The following is a 17640-nucleotide window of genomic DNA, read 5'->3' as shown; positions in this document are numbered from 1 at the left end:
GTACAAAATATTAAGAAAACATCATAAAGATACAGCAGAATTTAAAGGAGGAAACACTGCCGGGAACCACTTCCTGGACAGGGTCTGGAGGGTGGGCGGCACCCTGGGAGGCGGCGGCAGTGGGGAGGAATCGCCTGCACAGCAAGAGCGGGCCGCGCCGTGGGGGGAGCACTCCTGCCTGTACCAGAGCAGAGGCAGGCCCCTCAGACAGAGGGAGGGGGGTGCAAGGTCACGCCCGTGACATCAACAGAGAACTTACATGATCACAGCAGCACTCAAAGACTAACTGGGCAATGGCCAATGCTTAGAAGAGAGCTAAAGACAGATGCAGGAGCTAAGAAATATTAGTTTCCTAACAGATGTGAATAATCATTGTCTCTTAGATCAATTATCCTAAAAACAAAGATAAGAACTAATAATGCTAAAGATACTTTGAGGAATCAACAATATTTTTCTAATCCAGCTTGTCTCATTGTTATTTTAACAAAAACACCACACAAAAAATCTGATTTGAATTAAGCTATATGATTACATTTTTTGCTTTTCTCATAGCAGTTGCACTAATTTAATTGAGAAAGCTCTAAAAGACATTCATCTGAAACACCAATTTCAGTTTTATTTCAATTAAAGTCTTGGTTAATTTAGCAAAGTAGTATACTTAAAAACATTAAAATATACTGCTTGGTCTATAAAAATCTTTTAAATGCCCTTTTTTTAAGACAGAGATTAATTCTTTTATAGATGATATACTCTAATTTCCAAAAGTATCCTAAGTTTAAATACATACTTGCACTAAAACAGCCACATATTTGAAATATTCCACCAGAGGCTACTGTTCTGTATTAGTTTATTGTTTATAGAATTTAAAAAAAAATAAAACAACCCCACAGAACCATTTAAAGCTGCAAGAGACTGAAGTAAGCTGTGGTCTGACACAAGCCTGCATCCAACTGATTCTTCTTAATAATCAGAAAGTACTTACCTAGGCCCTGACTAAACATTTTCAACAAAAAGGCACACCCCTCGACCCTAGACAGTCTTTTCCACTTCTGGTCAATAGAAACTGGTAGAGGCATTCACTGTAAAGAAAGTGAAACTTTCCCCCTCAGAACTTTCCCCCTCTGATCATACCGCCTAAGACTGTAAGAGCTGAATAAATATATGCAAAGCACTCAATGCCTGCTGACACAAATGCTGGCCATTTCTACTACTGTCAACAGAGCTTTCCCCTCTGGAGCCAATGTTAACTAGTTCACTTGTAGTTTCTTCAAATAGTTGAAGACCACCTCTCTACCCTATTCCTCTCCACCGTATCTATCAATACTGTCTTATCTAGCCTCCACATCACCAGCCTTTTAAAATAAGACAAGTTTTCAAATCTTCTGATCAAGCAGGTAACTCTCCTTCCTGGAATATATTACCGTTCATCTTACAACACGGCATCCAGAAAAATGTCACCAGTAATAAAATTTTGCTTACAAATAGGAATTCCAACCCAAGAGCACCTTTAAACACTATTTATCTATTAAGTCTTAGAATTGAGTTACTTGCCAAGTGTCAATGTTCTTTTGGCAGTCAACGGAGAGAAAATACCACTAAAGATTGTCAGATGATAATTCTACGTCATAAAATCAATAACCAGTAAATCTTACAAGGCTTTCAATGTAAAGTGAAAATAGGTCACCGTGGCATCTATTTAAAACACAGCCTACTACATACTACTAAGAAAATCACAGTCAGTTGATAAGATATTCTGTTAAGTACTAATTAACTATACTACATTCTATTAACTACTAATCATTATTTATATAATTACAATGTTCTGATATGTGGTTCATAATGATGAACCCTGTAAATTAAAAATCTATAAATACCTCCTGATAAAATCAGAGGCTCAACATTAGCTATGCTCAGTATATTTCTTATACTCCAAGGTCTGCGATTTTTTACAGTTCACAGGGGGTCACCAATCATGGAAACCTGTTAGCCTCCCTGATCATGTCAGACAAGGCTCACTAGTAATATGCTCAGGTCCCGCCCAAGTCACCCTTCCAGCCTCCACAGCTCTGTGATCCATCTGTCACAGAAGCTTTCTAAATGTCTGAATAAATGAACACCACACGATGGCCTTTAAAAAAAAAAGAATCACAGCTGACTATGGATTTGAATTTGAATTCAAAAAAGCAATTCGTTTTTATAAGGTTTATCTTCATAACCTACAATCAGATCCAACCTGTGAAATTCCCACTAGACCACTAGAACGGCTATCATGTACCTATAAGTCAAGGCACCATTACACGTTTAAAATTATAAATCACCTCTTCAAATTTCTCCCGGTTCTCCCGAAGGTAATGAATGCAGGCCATCCTGACTTCAACGTGGCGAGACTGGGAGTGCAGCACCTGTGGAGGAAAGAGCAGCACGTTCTCAAGCCCTCCGTTAGAAGACGCTATGAAGCTATGACCCAGCACCTTCCTTCACACCCAACGTGACCTCACCACCAACACGTCAGTCTCCATTTCCCTTTCTGTCATTTCTAACTCTGCATTCACTCTCACCTCTTCCACTAACCTGAGAGCTGACATACCACATACCAACTACAGTACTTCTTAAGCCAGAGGTCACTCGATGGGAGAGCTTGTTACCATTTCTCCTTTAGGTCACTGAGACCATGCCTTTGGGGAAATTTTTGTAAACTTACACTTTCCTCTCCTGGCCACCCCTCTACTATTACTTTGCTCGTCACAAAGCAGAGCTGACAGAATCCCCGCTACGCAGTGCTCCGCTTCATCCTCGGCTTGTTGGAAAAGAGAATGAAGAGGTGACTTCAACAAAAAAATAAGTCTTTGAGGCTTTCTGCCCGTAATAGGGAAATTACTTTTTCCCAGTAACTTTGAATTACTTGCCTTATGTATAAATGTAAGTCCACCATGGTTTGAGAAAAATTAAGGCACTCATTCTTAAATCCTCAGCTGTCAGGCTTACACGATTCTGGAAAGAACATCCAGGGAGCAGCACAGAGGATGCAATCGTGTTTCTGTGTGTTATCATCCCAATGGCTTTTAAACGCACTCTTCTGCCCCAAATCTTAAAGCACCAACGGAAATAAGCCATACTACGAAGATGAACCACACCCTCTCACTTTGCAGCCTCTGTTGTCTTCTGTTAAACAACTAGTTCAACCAAAGAATAACTTACTGGCATTTTGCCTCTTAATAAAAGTCTAAAGCTTTGGTTTGAAACCCTTTGAGTGAGTGAGTGAGTGAGTGAAGTCTCTCAGTCGTGTCCGACTCTCTGCGACCCCACAGACTGTAGCCTACCAGGCTCCTCTGTCCATGGGATTTTCCAGGCAATAGTCCTGGAGTGGATTGCCATTTCCTTCTCCAGGGGATCTTCCCAACCCAGGGATCGAACCCGGGTCTCCTGCATTGTAGACAGACACTTTACCATCTGAGCCCCCAGGGGAAGTCTTTGGCCAGTCTCTAATACTTTTCCATGCTAAAAAAAGGAGATTAAGATTGTTTTCTACTACTAGGTGTCCCAAACGAAGGTGTTCCTGCTACCCTACAAGGTCAAAGTAGGAGGGAAAAAAACTGACATTTAAAATAACATCTCAAAACTACTATCCAGGGCTCTTGAGAATTTCTATTATTATAAAGTAGCTTTAAGAGTTACAGTTTCAACTGAGTGTCCCTTATGTTCACGGTGAGCACAGAATTCAGGAAAAGGGAAGCTCCGGTTGCACCTGTTACAGGTCTCTCTGGATAACAGCCAAGGCTCATTTATATCCACGGAACCAAGAGGCGCAACTGCCTGGAGAGCTAGCAGGTCCCTTTACATTCAATTCAGATACTCTGACGATGCACTAACTTAGGTTAGCAGTGCATTGGTTTTCAGCATACTAGCTGGCTTTCAGCTTAACAAATATGCGAACACTGATGTCTTTAGGAACTACAAAAAAGCATCCATCCTTATATACTCTAAGCCTCCAGTACTGGAAGGACTATACACCCAAATCCAAAAATCACCACCACACAATTTTTTTGCCCATTCAACAAATGACATTTAGTAACATTTCCTTCACAGAAGCTACGCTAGATGCTATTATCAATCAACATATTAGTCTGAGTAAACCAGTGTCATCCGATAGGGCATTTCTGCCATTTGCAGAGTGAAGCTAGTCTTATAGCCATTTACCTAGCAACAGGTGGCAGACATTAGTGAATAAAGCTTATGACTTTACATCAAACACAATGACAGGCATGTTTTTTCTCTTTTAACAAACATTTCATTAGCACATGAAATCTGAACCCGTTACTCAGAAGCAAAATTCTCAGTGCGAGGTGCCCAGGGTGCTGGGGCTTTATAGAGCAAAGCAAGGTCAAGAGAAAGGAGGCTAAATCACAACTGTTGAAAAGCAAGTTCAAGGGCACTCAGGAAGAATTCAAATGGTATGACAAATATCTTTGGAAATTATTATATACATGAAAATAACCTAGAAATAGGAGGCTTTCCAATCTTAGGGCAGACAGAGATAATAAACACAGAGAAAGGCTGAGACACTCTGCTTCACCAAGCCTTCTAAGAGGGCCCTATTTTTAGCTCCAGGGCCACTGAGCTGATTCAGGTCAGGCCTCCTGCAGGCCCTAGGCCAGAAGCGTAAAAAGGGAAGGGGTTATTTAAATCAGGTAATTTGGAGGGGAAGACTCTGGCTAAATCAAGTCTTTCTCCCTACATTTCTCCCGCCAAAGGCTGCCATTTAGATCACTTACTGCGACTCCCTGGTAGAAATGGTAGTTATTCTAATATTACTGGAGAAATTGTTGGCAAAAAGTAAATCCTTTGTGCACACCGTTAAAGAGTAGCCTGAGGATGCCGTTACTTCCCTCCGCACCACCAACACACACGCCACCTTTGGCCATGAAGACTACACCTGTGGTCCATGCCTACTGAAGAAAAGAGTTTGCCCCAAGAGTCACTGTGGCAAACTTTCTATAAGCTCAGTATACTAAAAGTCAGCCTCCCGAAAGGACATTCCCTCATGCCTAATTTAAATCCCATCACAGTGAGATATAATAAAATGCATTAACTACTGTTAGCAATGAGCTCTTAGTGTAACAAGCTAGCTATTATTGTTCATTTCTACTTAAAAAGAGAGTCTATACAATCAAGTTTGCCAATTATCTATGGTATGTAGTTCTGAAACCAGCCACACCTTTCTGCTTCAATATAAACTATGATGTGGATAATCCAACTCCAAACAAGCACTACACTTCTCGTATTTCTATTTGCTTCCACCTCTTTCCTTACCAAACTCTTGCTAGAGCCAATAATATGTTTCAATAGGGATTGAATTCACTTCCACATCTTCCCTCTGCTTCTGGAGGTGATGAGGAGACTCAGGAGGCTGAGGCGGACGAAGCAGGACAGATGGTGATCCGGAAAACTCACGAATGGGATAGACTGTTTACCTACTAATAGTAAAGACTGGGATCTGTTTGTATGAACATCTCCCAAAGCAACATTAGAACATCTTTAAAAATTCTAAAAATAAGAGAAATCGATTGAACTGGAAAAGACACAGCTCAGTTTGGAGAGCTTTGCGAAGAATGTTTGAATGACAATGCCAGCCACATAATGCAAAGGTTTGGATCAGCTACACCAATTTCTAGTTTCCAAAAAAAAAAAAAGATCTTATGCTGCTGATGTGAAAACTAGGGCCTTTGGAAAATAAGTGGCTGGTCTTTGGACTTTGAAAAAAAACAAGAATAGACTGGTCTATAGATGTTTAGGAAAACATTTACTCACAATAAGAAATTTCAAAAGCTACTTAGCATTAAAAAAGGTGAGAGAAAGACAAACAGAAAAACTCCAAAGGCGGGCAGGAGAGTGAAGGGGTAGATCTTAGGCCAAAGGGAAGCAGACTGGGAACGGTAGGAAATACCCACCAGGACGGTAATGTGAAACGTATGTCCAACTAATTCAACAGCTATTTTTCAATACAGGATGGATCTGGGTGGCTGCACACCTACCGACTACAGTGTTACATAATAGGGAATAAGCTCTCTTACCAAAAAAATAAATCAGAAACATCCTCCCAAGAACTGTGTTACAAAGTGCTTTTAATCAGTAAGGGGGAAGAATTCGGCCAAGGACCTAAAGGACCCCAGATACAGTCTTCCTTCCCACTACCAACTTTAAAACACTTTCTCTAAGTCAATTATTTTTTTTTAGCTCACCTACAGTGCCTTGCAGGGCATTAAAATAAGGTGAAATCTACAGACAATTCTGTGCAAACATTCTACATTTTCTAAAGTCTGGTTTTCCCAAACTGCACATTTCCCCCACTCCTGACTCAGACGGACATCCGCGGGCTTGGCTTCCCCACGCTCCAAAGTCCAGTAACAGGGGGGAAAAAAAAAATCATGATCCCACGAGTTGAGTCTGGTGCACCACCTCCTCTAGTCAACATTCTGCGTACTGGTGTGAACGCTGTGCTTGTAAAGCCAAAAGGGGAGGCGAAAAACAGCATTTTGCCAAGTTCCCACCCCTCCAGCAAGGGTGCAGACTCTCCGGCAGGCCTCACGGGCTAGCTTCAACTCATTACCTCTTCGCCAGGAAGGACGACACCCAGATCATTTACAGGTTTTTAAGTTTCGATTCGGAGCTCCCAGTCCCAGGGCAGCGTCCGGTTCCGGGGCGACAATGGGCCGCTGTGACGCCTGCGGGGCCACGCGCAGCCCGGGTTTGGGGGGGAAGAGGGACAGCCCGCCCGCCGCTTCCCACCCGGGCCCCCGCCGATCGTCCCCTCCGGCCCCCGCCCCGTTACCTGCTCCGCCACGGCTCGGAACAAGCACGACCCGTCCTTGGCGACCAGTTTCCGATACAAGCCCAAGGTCCGCAGATAGGCGTCCATGGGCGTCGCGTCCTCGCGGGGCGCCGCGCCGCCCCGGTCGCCGCCGTCGGGGACGCCGACGGCCGCCTCCATGTTGCCGGTCGCGCAGCAGGCCCGGCGCGGAGCGGGCTAGCCCCACATGGCCGCGCCGCCGGCTCCTGGACGCCCCGGCCGGGGGCGGGCAGCGGCTGGGGCTCGGGCTCGGGCTCGGGCTTGCGCTGGGCGGGCGGCGGCAGGCGGCGGCGGCCCGAGGCGGCGGTCCGCGAGCATAGGGAGCCCTGCCTAGTGCATGGCCGGGCGCACGCGGCCGCCTCCCGCGGGGCCACGCGCCCGGGGGAAACGAGGCGGGGAATTCACCAAAACCCGCAAGCGAGCAGTCACTTGACGCGGGCCTCGCCGCCCGGCTCAGCCACTGGGACCCCGGGGTCCCGCCCCCCCCACACACACAAGTTTCCTCGCCAGACCCGGCGGAAGCGAGGAAATCCCCGCAACCCGAACGCGCCGGCCGAGACTCTTGGTGAAAGCGAGGCCTGCGGGCCCCACACCGGGAGCCGAAGAAGCCGAGAGAGAAAGGCGCGGCCTGATCGTCTCCCCACCTCGCAGGAGGGCGCCGGAGGGGCGGGGAGTGGGCGGGGGCGCCCGGCGGGAGGGCAGCACCCTCGCTGCCCAGAATGTGTTTTCGCTTTCGGCCCCGACCGCGGAGAGGACGGCGGGAGGTGTAGTTTGGGCAGCGGCAGGAAGTCGGCCTGCGGCGGGCGGGGACGCGCGGCCGGCCTACGCGGTGGGGGGAGGCGCCCGGGAGGCGCGCGGACTACAAGTCCCTACAGCGCGGCCGCCGCCGCCGCCACCCGGAGCCGGCTTCACGCTTCCCGGGCACCGCGCGTCCTCCAGCAGGCCGAGGGTCTCCGCCTGCAGACGCGCGGAGACCTGCGCGCGCCGCCCCGCCCGGCCGGCCGCCCGCCCTCTGCGCCGCGGGCCTGCGGGATGTGCGCGCGCCCTGCATGCGTGGAGTTGCCAGGGACACGGAGGCCGCTGGGTCGGCCCTTTGTGTATTTCCAAACAGAGGGCGCACCTGTCTGCTCCCCTCCCCCACCCCCCCACCCCCTCCGCGGCCTCTTCCCCTGACGTTTCCATGGAGGTGGCTTTAACGGCTTAAGCAGAAAATAGACCTAATTGGCGAAGGCTCCTGGAACTCGCATCGTGCGGGGCGATACAGGCTGTCCATAAATCAGCCGTGGACTGCTGATTCCTATTCAAGACTAGAAGTACAGCTCTGGCGGTATATAGCAAGATGATGTCTTTGCCACAGACATTTTGGTTCACCCTGCCACTATAGCTGCCCACCCCAGCACAAAGGGGTGTCACTAGTCGGAAAAACTTAAGATTTTTTTTTTTTTCCCTTTTTAAAAAACCATCTTGTAATTGTTTGATAGCGTGCTGGACGTGCCCTGGGTTCCAGCGGTGTTTGCTGGAGGATTCCTGTTCAACTTCCCACCCTGCGAAGTTGAATGACATTGTATGCCTTTACAACCTAGAATTTATCCAGCTTGTTTTTGTGACACCAGAATTTTATTTTTATTCAAGTACAACAGCATCTGGTATCCCAGTCTTTTAAATACACGGTTAATCATAAAATCTACTCTTGAAGCCATGGTGCAGCAGGGTGGGGCTGGGGAGACTGACGAGTTAGTTACTGTAGATTTAGACATGTGGTCAAACAGACTCTTTGGAATAGGGGGGCAAGGCAGGCCAGATGGTGAGAGTCCAGTGCAAATTACTGAAAATTCTATTTGAGAAATCTGTTTTCAGTACTTGGTGCAAACAGTGACTCGTGTGTTCACTCTCCTTGGAACGTTTAGATTTGATCTCTTAAGGTTTAAAGATTCAAATATCCAATGGTGCTGTTTTTAGAGAAAGCAAAAAAAGGATTCTGACCTAAATGAATTTTCTTGTCCCACTATTGAATTTTGTACATTTTGTAGAGAAATACACTTCAGAATCCCTTTTAGAAAAATCTAGTTTCAAATCAAACCTGTTGCTTTTCCTTCTTCAAAAATATATAATTTAAAATATATGATTGCACTCATTCCACTCAAAAAGAACTGCCCGGTTTTGCCACTACTTACAATATGGCATTTTCTTTTTATAAATATGACTTGCCTTTTAAACCCACAGAGGAATGGAAAGTAAAGTAATATCTAAACAATAGCTTAAATATCGAATTCTTAAAATGAGTAGATTCTGTAGTATTAATAAGCAACAGACTTTCATATATGCCAAAAGAAAACCATGCCTTTCCTAACATTTATGTAATTTAGAATTAAGAGTTCTGAAGCTAATCTCCAAATCAATAGGTATTTGGAAAATCTACTGTGTCTAGCATGCTAGACAACTGCATTGCTAATTATCTTGAGAACATATTAGAAACATATTTCCAGGGGCCTCACGTTTGAAAATTTATCAAGCCTTATTTGTAATTGAAATGTTTATGACTACATTGTTCGTGATTACATTAATTTTTAGAAGTCATTAAAAAGCTTTGCTCACCTTTTATATGTGCAATAATTCCATTTTGAGTGGCTAATACTGTTTCAAGCATATTTTCTATCTTAAGCTTTATCTATATTTTAATCTTATTTGAATGTGCTTACATACATACATTTTTTTAATGGAATATCACTATTTTTTAAAGCCTCCAGATTCCTTTGAAACACTTTGAAAAGGAAACCAAATACATCATTAACACTACCATGTCTTTATTTTCCATTTACAAAAATGTAATTCACTCACAATTGTACAAATAAATGAATACAATCATTTAAATAAGTACTCTAGTTGACACTACAGTTGACTTAGAGTATTTTTTAAACGAATCATTAAATACTAAGAAAACAGAGGCTCTAATCAGAATTCATCACCATTCTATGTAATCTTATAAAAATGTGGTTTGTTATCAGAGTACTAGAAGAATAACACATTTCCAGTCATCTCTACACTTGATGTCCTGACAAAATTACTTATTATCCTCATTCCTGCTAAATGAGTGCAGATCAGCCTCACTCTAAACTGCCTGCTTCTGCTTCCAAAATTAGAAGTAAAACACCTGTTGTATCTGACCAGGGGCCTGTTTAAGGAAATCCTTTAGGTATTTTGAGACCTGATCCAAGACAGACCCTCTGTATGCCAAATCCCCAAATATAGCTCCCTGTTTAGACAACATTAAAGGATCCTGTGACTTTAAACTGAACCAATGCTTATAGAAATTCACTTGCTAACCTTAACCTCTGAAAGTTTTCCAAAAACTACATCTGACTGACCATGTTCGCTCTGAGGAAGCCGTTTCTGATCAGCAAAAGTGAAGAGCAGACATTTTAATCAAATATAATCTGAAGGATTCAACGCTCCTGAGAAGTTAACGAAATTAGTCATCCCAGGCAAATGTGTCAACTGTTTTTCTTGTACACAGTTAAATACCTCAAGTCTGCTTGCTCTGACAAACTTTGGAGCTAATAATCATTTTTGTTTTAAAAATGATAGATTTTGTGCAGCTTTTTTTCCAATAAAAAGTTAGGTGTTATGGTGGTGGTGTTTGGTCACTCAGTTGTGTCCAATTCTGTGACCCCATAGACTATAGCCCACCAGGCTCCTTTGTCCATGGTATTTCCCAGGTAAGAATGCTTCAGTGGGTTGACGTTTCCTTCTCCAAGTAGGCATTCTCCAGTATTCATTTACCGTAGGCATTCTCAAAGATGGCCCCCAGTGATCCCTGCCTCCTGTATTCACTCTCCTGTGTAGTTGCCTCCACTTTATAGCAGGATTGGTCTCTGTGATCAATAGAATAGAGCAAATTGTACAAATTTAATATATTGCTGCTGAGATCAGGTTATAAGAGATGTTTTTGGTTGTTCTCTTATATTTCCTCTTTTGTGGGTGACTCACTCTAGTGAAAGCTGGTTGCTATGGGGAAAACTTAGACGTCTCCTGGTGGGGAAATGGAGCCTCAGCCAACAGCCACATAAGTCAGCTTTGAAGTGAGTCCTCCAACCAAATCAAGCTTTCAGATGACTGCAACTCCATGAGAAACCCCTCATCCAGCCAAGGTCTGAGATTATTTTTTTCTTTGAATTCAACCCCCGCGCCCCGCCCCCCACCCCTACCAAGGATGCAACCCAAGCCCTGCCAGTGAAAGGCACAGAGCCCTAACCACTGGGCCACCGGGGAATTCCCCAGGGCTAAGCTGCTTAATTCTAAGATTCTTGATCTCACAAGCTATGTGAGTTGATGCTTTTTTCTTGTGTTAAGCTCCTAAACGTTGGAATAAGGTTCCAAAAGTAAATAAGACAAACATAACACTCCACTGTTTCTCTTTCCTAGGTGTGTATGTCACTTCAGTTGTGACCCCATGGACTGTAGCTCGCCGGGCTCCTCTGTTCATTGGACTTCCCAGCAAGAATCCTGGAATGGGTTGCCATTCCCTTCTCCAGGAGATCTTCCCAACCCAGGGGTCAAACACATTGCAGGTAGATTCTTTACCCACTGAGCCACCTTGGGAAGCCCCTTTACTAGGTAGACATAGAATATATGTCAATAATTCATGAAAATAATCACTAATTTAATATCTTTTGTGCTAAGCAAAGTTGCCAGTAAACAGATTTTTTTTTCCTAATTCATAAAATCCTTTACAAAATTACAAAATCCTAAGAACGTCTGAGCTTTATTGCCACATAACATTTTGGTTTGTTTTCTATAAAAAATCAAGTAATTAAATCCTACAAAAAACCTGTTTTCAAAGAAAGAACTATTTCTCTCAGACTCTATATGCTAGACTACTAACTGTCCTCCAGTTTATACTTTATTGCTCCTGAATATTACCTGCATGGTCATGCACATATTTCCTATCTTGGAATTAAATGTGACCATGTCACTAATGTAGGCCAGTGAGATGCGAACAGAATAGATGAGTTTAACTTTCAGTCTATTTGTGTTAGTTGCTCAGTCATGTCTGAGCATGTTTGTGACCCCATGTATTTGTAGCCCGCCAGGCTCCTCTGTCCATGGGATTCTCTAGACAAGAATACCAGAGTGGGTAGCCATTCGCTTCTCCGGGGTTATCTTCCTGACCCAGGGACTGAACTCTGGTCTTCTGCATTGCAGGCAGATTCTTTACCATCTGAGCCACCAGCGAAGCTCTTAACTTCTAGTTCATTTCCTTAAAGATGAAGCCTCCTGCCCTCGACAGTCTTTCCTGCTTTCCTTCTGCTCATTTGAAAACATGGTTGAAACAAAGCCAATACTAACTACAAAGACAATACTCTTAAGAGAACAGATGAAGAAGTTGAAAGAAAACAGAGTCCCTCAATGCTTCAAGGCCGGAAGGCGTGGACTGTTTTATGAGAGAAAAATAAACTTACTTAACCAAGCATTTTTTGTTGTTGTTCTTGTTACAACTACTTAGTCTATGTATCCTGGCATATTTTTCTTTCAATATTAAATAATGGTGAGTGAAAGTTGCTTAGTCGTGTCCAACTCTTTGTGACCCCATGGACTATACAGTTCATGGAATTCTCCAGGCCAGAATACGGGAGTGGGTAGCCTTTTCTTCTCCAGGGGATCTTCCCAACCCAGGGATCAAACCCAGGTTTCCCATATTGCAGGCGATTCTTTACCAGCTGAACCACCAGGGAAGCCCAAGAATACTGGAGTGGGTAGCCTATCCCTTCTCCAGTGAATCTTCCTGACCCAGGAATTGAACCCAAGGTCTCCTGCATTGCAGGCAGATTCTTTACCAGCTGAGCTATTTGGGGCCAAATAGAATTTAATTTACAAGAGTTACTTCCTTAGTTGCACAGAACATTTTTTTTTTCCTAGAAAGCTCGAAATTTTTTCTTTTTCTGAAAATTTGGGAATCCCAAATGTTAAAGGACTTCCAAAAAGGTTTTCTGATGTTATTTCTTCATCACCAACCCACATTCGCCTTCAGCTGCCGCGTTGCCACTGTTGGCTACCTCCTCATTGTGAAACAGAATGAACTGAGTCAGTTCTAAACCCCAGAGCTCAGACTGTAGTCCTGACACCCTATTCCCAGTGTGATTGGAGGAGTCAAACTATGGTTTAGTTTCTCTCAGCAGCTGTCACTTCCTTATGAGGTCAGCACATTGCTATGCTCAAGTTGGAAAGACAAAAAACCTCACATAGACTGAGGCTCTTGTACAAACAGCTAGTCAGAATCCATCATCTCTGTAAATAAACCCCACCTATTTTCAGGCTTTTACCTCTAACTCATCTCATAGCGTGCTCGATTAGTCGTGTCTGACTCTCTGTGACTCCACGGACAGTAGCTGCCAGGCTCCTCTGTCCATGGGATTCTCTAGGCAAGGATACTGGAATGGGTTGCCATGCCCTCCTCCAGGGGATCTTCCCCACCCAGGGATCGTACTTGAGTCTCTTGTGTCTCCTGAATTGGCAGGTGGATTCTTCACCACTGTACCACCTGGGAAGGCCCTCCTTTCACTACCACTTCTCAATTCTCACTCTGACCCAAGCAAATTTACAAAGTCACCTTACAAGGAATTTACTATATCTCCCAGTGTGGGATTGTAAAGTCTTTGTAGGCTTGCAGAATTTATGATTATTTTGTATTTCCCACGTGTCTAAGAGTGTATTCGCTTTTATATATTCAGATCAGCAGTTTAATGAATAGTCATTAAATATTTTCCTGTGTTTCCAATAAATCTCTCAATGAGAAAAACATTTCAAATGAAAGTGTAGGGATTTCTCTGGTGGTCCAGTGGTTCCATGCTCCCAATGCAGAGGGCTTGGGTTCAATCCCTGGTCAGGGAACTAGATCTCACATGCCACAACTAAAAATCACACATGCTGCAATAAAGATCAAAGATCCCGAGTGCCTCAATTAAGGTGGGTACAGCCAAATAAATAAATTTTTTTAAAGAAAAGAAAATGTGTAATTCTTGAACCTGTAGTTGAGACCTAAGTATTTTGCCAAGACTGTGTGTCTAGTTGTACATATTTTTCTTTATAAACAAAGAATTGAAGATAATCTAAATGTTAATAGAAAATTGACTACATTTTAATATGCACAATTAGAATACTATCGAGCCTCTTAACTATGTGTGTGGGTCTATGTGTTGATCACAATCACCCAGAGAAATTCTGAAAAACAACAGATCAATGGTATTAAAGGGAGAGTTAGTTAGTTCAGTCGCTCAGTCGTGTCCGACTCTTTGCAACCCCATGAATCGCAGCACGCCAGGCCTCCCTGTCCATCACCAACTCCCAGAGTTCACCCAGACTCACGTCCATCGAGTCAGTGATGCCATCCAGCCATCTCATCCTCTGGCGTCCCCTTCTCCTCCTGACCCCAATCCCTCCCAGCATCAGAGTCTTTTCCAATGAGTCAACTCTTCGCAAGAGGTGGCCAAAGTACTGGAGTTTCAGCTTTAGCATCAGTCCTTCCAAAGAACACCCAGGGCTGATCTCCTTTAGAATGGACTGGTTGGATCTCTTTGCAGTCCAAGGTACTCTCAAGAGCCTTCTCCAACACCACAGTTCAAAAGCATCAATTCTTCAGCGCTCAGCCTTCTTCACAGTCCAACTCTCACATGCATACATGACCACTGGAAAAACCATAGCCTTGACTAGATGGACCTTTGTTGGCAAAGTAATGTCTCTGCTTTTGAATATGCTATCTAGGTTGGTCATAACTTTCCTTCCAAGGAGTAAGCGTCTTTTAATTTCATGACTGCAGTCAACATTCAGAAAATGAAGATCATGGCATCTGGTTCCATCACTTCATGGGAAATAGATGGGGAAACAGTGGAAACAGTGTCAGACTTTATTAAAGGGAGAAGATGGGGATAAAGACTGGGTCGTGGAGATAATTATTGTTGAAATTAAGACATGTGTATGAGTGTTCATTATACTATTCCTTCCACTCTGTACATGTTTGAAATGTTCTATAATAAAAAATGGTTAGGGACTTTCCTAGTGGTGCAGTAGCTAAGACTCCCACTCGCAGTGCAGGGGGCCTGGGTTCAATCCCTGTTCGGGAAACAAGATCCCACGTGCTACAACGAAGATTGAAGATCCTGCACGCCACAACTAGAACTAGCCCAGCCAAATAAGTACATTTTTTAAAAGGTTAATTTTGTGAATCCTACTCCAGGTTTCTTGAACCAGAATAGCAACAGATAGGACAGAGGAATCTATGTTTTATGAATTTCCCCAGGTGATTCTGAAGATCATCCAGCATATCTGGGAACATCCGAAAATTCGGATGGCAGGAGAGAGGCAGTGCCTACTACACATGAGAAAGGAAATTATGGATCTTTAAATTAGCAAGAGAGGAGGAAACAGACAACTGACCTGTATTCAAGCCCATAATCCCTGTTCTAAATCACCACAAAAAAATTCTTAAAGATTCCAATCTTTAGGTTGTACTGCCTATTTATGTAGATAAGTACACCTCAGAGATATTGCTGGTTTGCTTCCAGACCTTTACCATAAAGTAAGTCACATGAATTTTTTGGCCTGGAAAATCCCATGGATGGAGAAGGCTGGTAGGCTGCAGTCCATGGGATCGCGACTGAGCAACTTCACTTTCATTTTCCACTTTCATGCATTGGAGAAGGAAATGGCAACCCACTCCAGTATTCTTGCCTGGAGAATCCCAGGGACGGGGGAGCCTGGTGGGCTGCTGTCTATGGGGTCACACAGAGTCGGACACGACTGAAGCAACTTAGCAGCAGCAGCAGGGCATATAAAAGTTATGCTTATACGATACAGTAGTTTATCACATGTGCAATAGTATTACGTCTAAAAAAATTCAATGTATGTACCTTAGTTTAAAATTACTTTATTGCTAAAAACTGTTAACCATCATCTGAGCCTTCGGTCAGTTGTAATCTTTTTTGCTGGAGGGCCATGTCTCAAAAATGTTTGCAATATTGTGAGAATTGTGAAAATGTGACCTGGAGACATGAAGTAAGCAATCGTTCTTGGAAAAATGATGCCAAAAGACTTGTTCAACATAGGATTGCCATGAGTTTTCGATTTGTAAGAAACACAGTATCTGTAAAATGCAATAAAGGAAAATACAATAAAATGAGGTATGCCTATCACACCATGAGACAAAGACACAGAAAAATAAAATTGTATTGCTTAAGATTATTACAACATAAAAATACCAATATTTTAAAATTAAAGTTATAATAAGGAATTATTAATAAAAATACAAAAGTGTACCATCATAATTAAAACTAACAAAGATATGGAACATACTACTGCAAAAAGCAGTGTAAAAGTTAACTCAAATCATTTTAATAGCTTTCTTGAGAATTCAGATCACACAATAAAATATATATATATTTAAAGTATACAATTTAAGAAGCCTTGATATATGTCTCTGTCTATGAAATCATCACCAAAATCCAGATAATGAACATACCCATGACCCCACTGAGTTTCCTGTCCCTCTATGTAATCGGTTTGACCCAGCCTTCCCCCGTCCTCAGCTCTCCATACTCTGTTTTCTGTCACTGCCTTAGTTTGCTGAAAGTGAAAAGTTAAAGTGTTAGCCACTCAGGCCTTTCAGACTCTTGGCAATCCCATTAGCCCACCAAGCTTCTCTGTCCATGGAATTCTCCAGGCAAGAATGCTGGAGTAGCCATTCCCTTCTCCAAGGGATCTTCCCAACCCAGGGATTGAACCCCAGTTTCCTGCTTTGCAAGCAGATTTTCTAGGACTGTATAATAAAATACCACAGACTGGGTGACTTAATACAGGGTTTCCTAGGTGGTGCTAGTGGTAAAGAATCCACCTACCAATACAAGTTAGACACAAGAGATGCAGGTTCAATCCCTGGGTGGGAAAGATCCCCTGGAGCAGGGCATGGCAACCCACTCCAGTATTCCTGCTTGGAGAATCCCACGCACAGAGGAGCCTGGCAGGCTGCACTCCACAGGGTCTCACAGAGTCAGACATGACTGAAGCAACTTAGCACACACACAGCTGACTTAACAGAAATTTATTTTAGCACAATTCTGAAGGGTAGAAGTTTGAGATCAAAGTGTTCTCAGAGTTGATTTGAGTACTGTTTCCTCAGCTTGTAGATGGAAATTTTTTCCACGAGACTTCACATGATTTTTTTCTTTGCATCCATCTGACTAAAAATGTCCTCTTAAAAGGATGCCAGGTAGATTGGATTAGAACTAATTCAAATGGTCTCATTTTAACTGGGGTCGCAAAGAGTTGACTCGACTGAGACTGAACAACAACAACCCCTTTAAAGTACTGAAAGTGTTAGTCTCTCCGTCATGTCTGACTTTTTGCAACTGCACAGACTATGGTGACCCCACAGACTGCAGCCCAGCAGGCTCCCCTGTCTGTGGGGTTCTCCAGGCAAGAATACTGGAGTGAGTTGCCATTTCCTTCTCCAGGGGATCTTCCCAACCCAAGGATCAAACCTGGGTCTCCTGCATTGCAGGCAGACTATCTGAGCCACCAGGGAAAATCAAAATACTATCTCCTTAAATAGTTATATCCTGAGGTACTGAGTGTTAGAACTTCAACACGTAAGTTTTGGGGAGTTTCTACAATTTTACACGAATTAAACTCTTTCAAAATGAACCCTCTTTTTGCCTGACTTCATTTGTGGGGCAAATTCATCATGAGATTGATCCATTCATGTATCAGTAGTTCATTTCTTTTCATTATTGAGTAATATTCCA

General features: G+C 43.4%; 1 protein-coding gene and 1 long non-coding RNA gene across 4 annotated transcripts in view; one reads left to right on the top strand and one right to left on the bottom strand.

The window, feature by feature from the left end:
- OTUD4 (OTU deubiquitinase 4) overlaps positions 1 to 6950 on the bottom strand; it is a 42390-nt gene extending 35440 nt beyond the window's left edge. Inside the window, 2 exon segments of one of the 3 annotated variants that reach the window (NM_001243311.1) lie at positions 2319 to 2402; positions 6830 to 6950. In NM_001243311.1, coding sequence (NP_001230240.1) covers positions 2319 to 2402; positions 6830 to 6916 — 171 coding nt within the window. In that variant the 5' untranslated portion in view covers positions 6917 to 6950. 3 annotated transcript variants of the gene reach the window in all.
- LOC100847839 (uncharacterized) lies at positions 6539 to 12315 on the top strand. The gene is made up of 4 exons (XR_139535.6): positions 6539 to 6645; positions 10840 to 10995; positions 11270 to 11415; positions 12050 to 12315. It is a non-coding gene; the product is annotated as an uncharacterized lncRNA (long non-coding RNA).
- The last annotated feature ends 5325 nt before the right edge of the window (positions 12316 to 17640 follow it).

The sequence above is a fragment of the Bos taurus genome, chromosome 17, assembly GCF_002263795.3.
Source record: "Bos taurus isolate L1 Dominette 01449 registration number 42190680 breed Hereford chromosome 17, ARS-UCD2.0, whole genome shotgun sequence".
NCBI classification, from domain to species: Eukaryota; Metazoa; Chordata; class Mammalia; order Artiodactyla; family Bovidae; genus Bos; species Bos taurus.
Note: the sequence above shows the minus strand (reverse complement) of the source record. Positions and strands in the feature narration are given on the sequence as shown.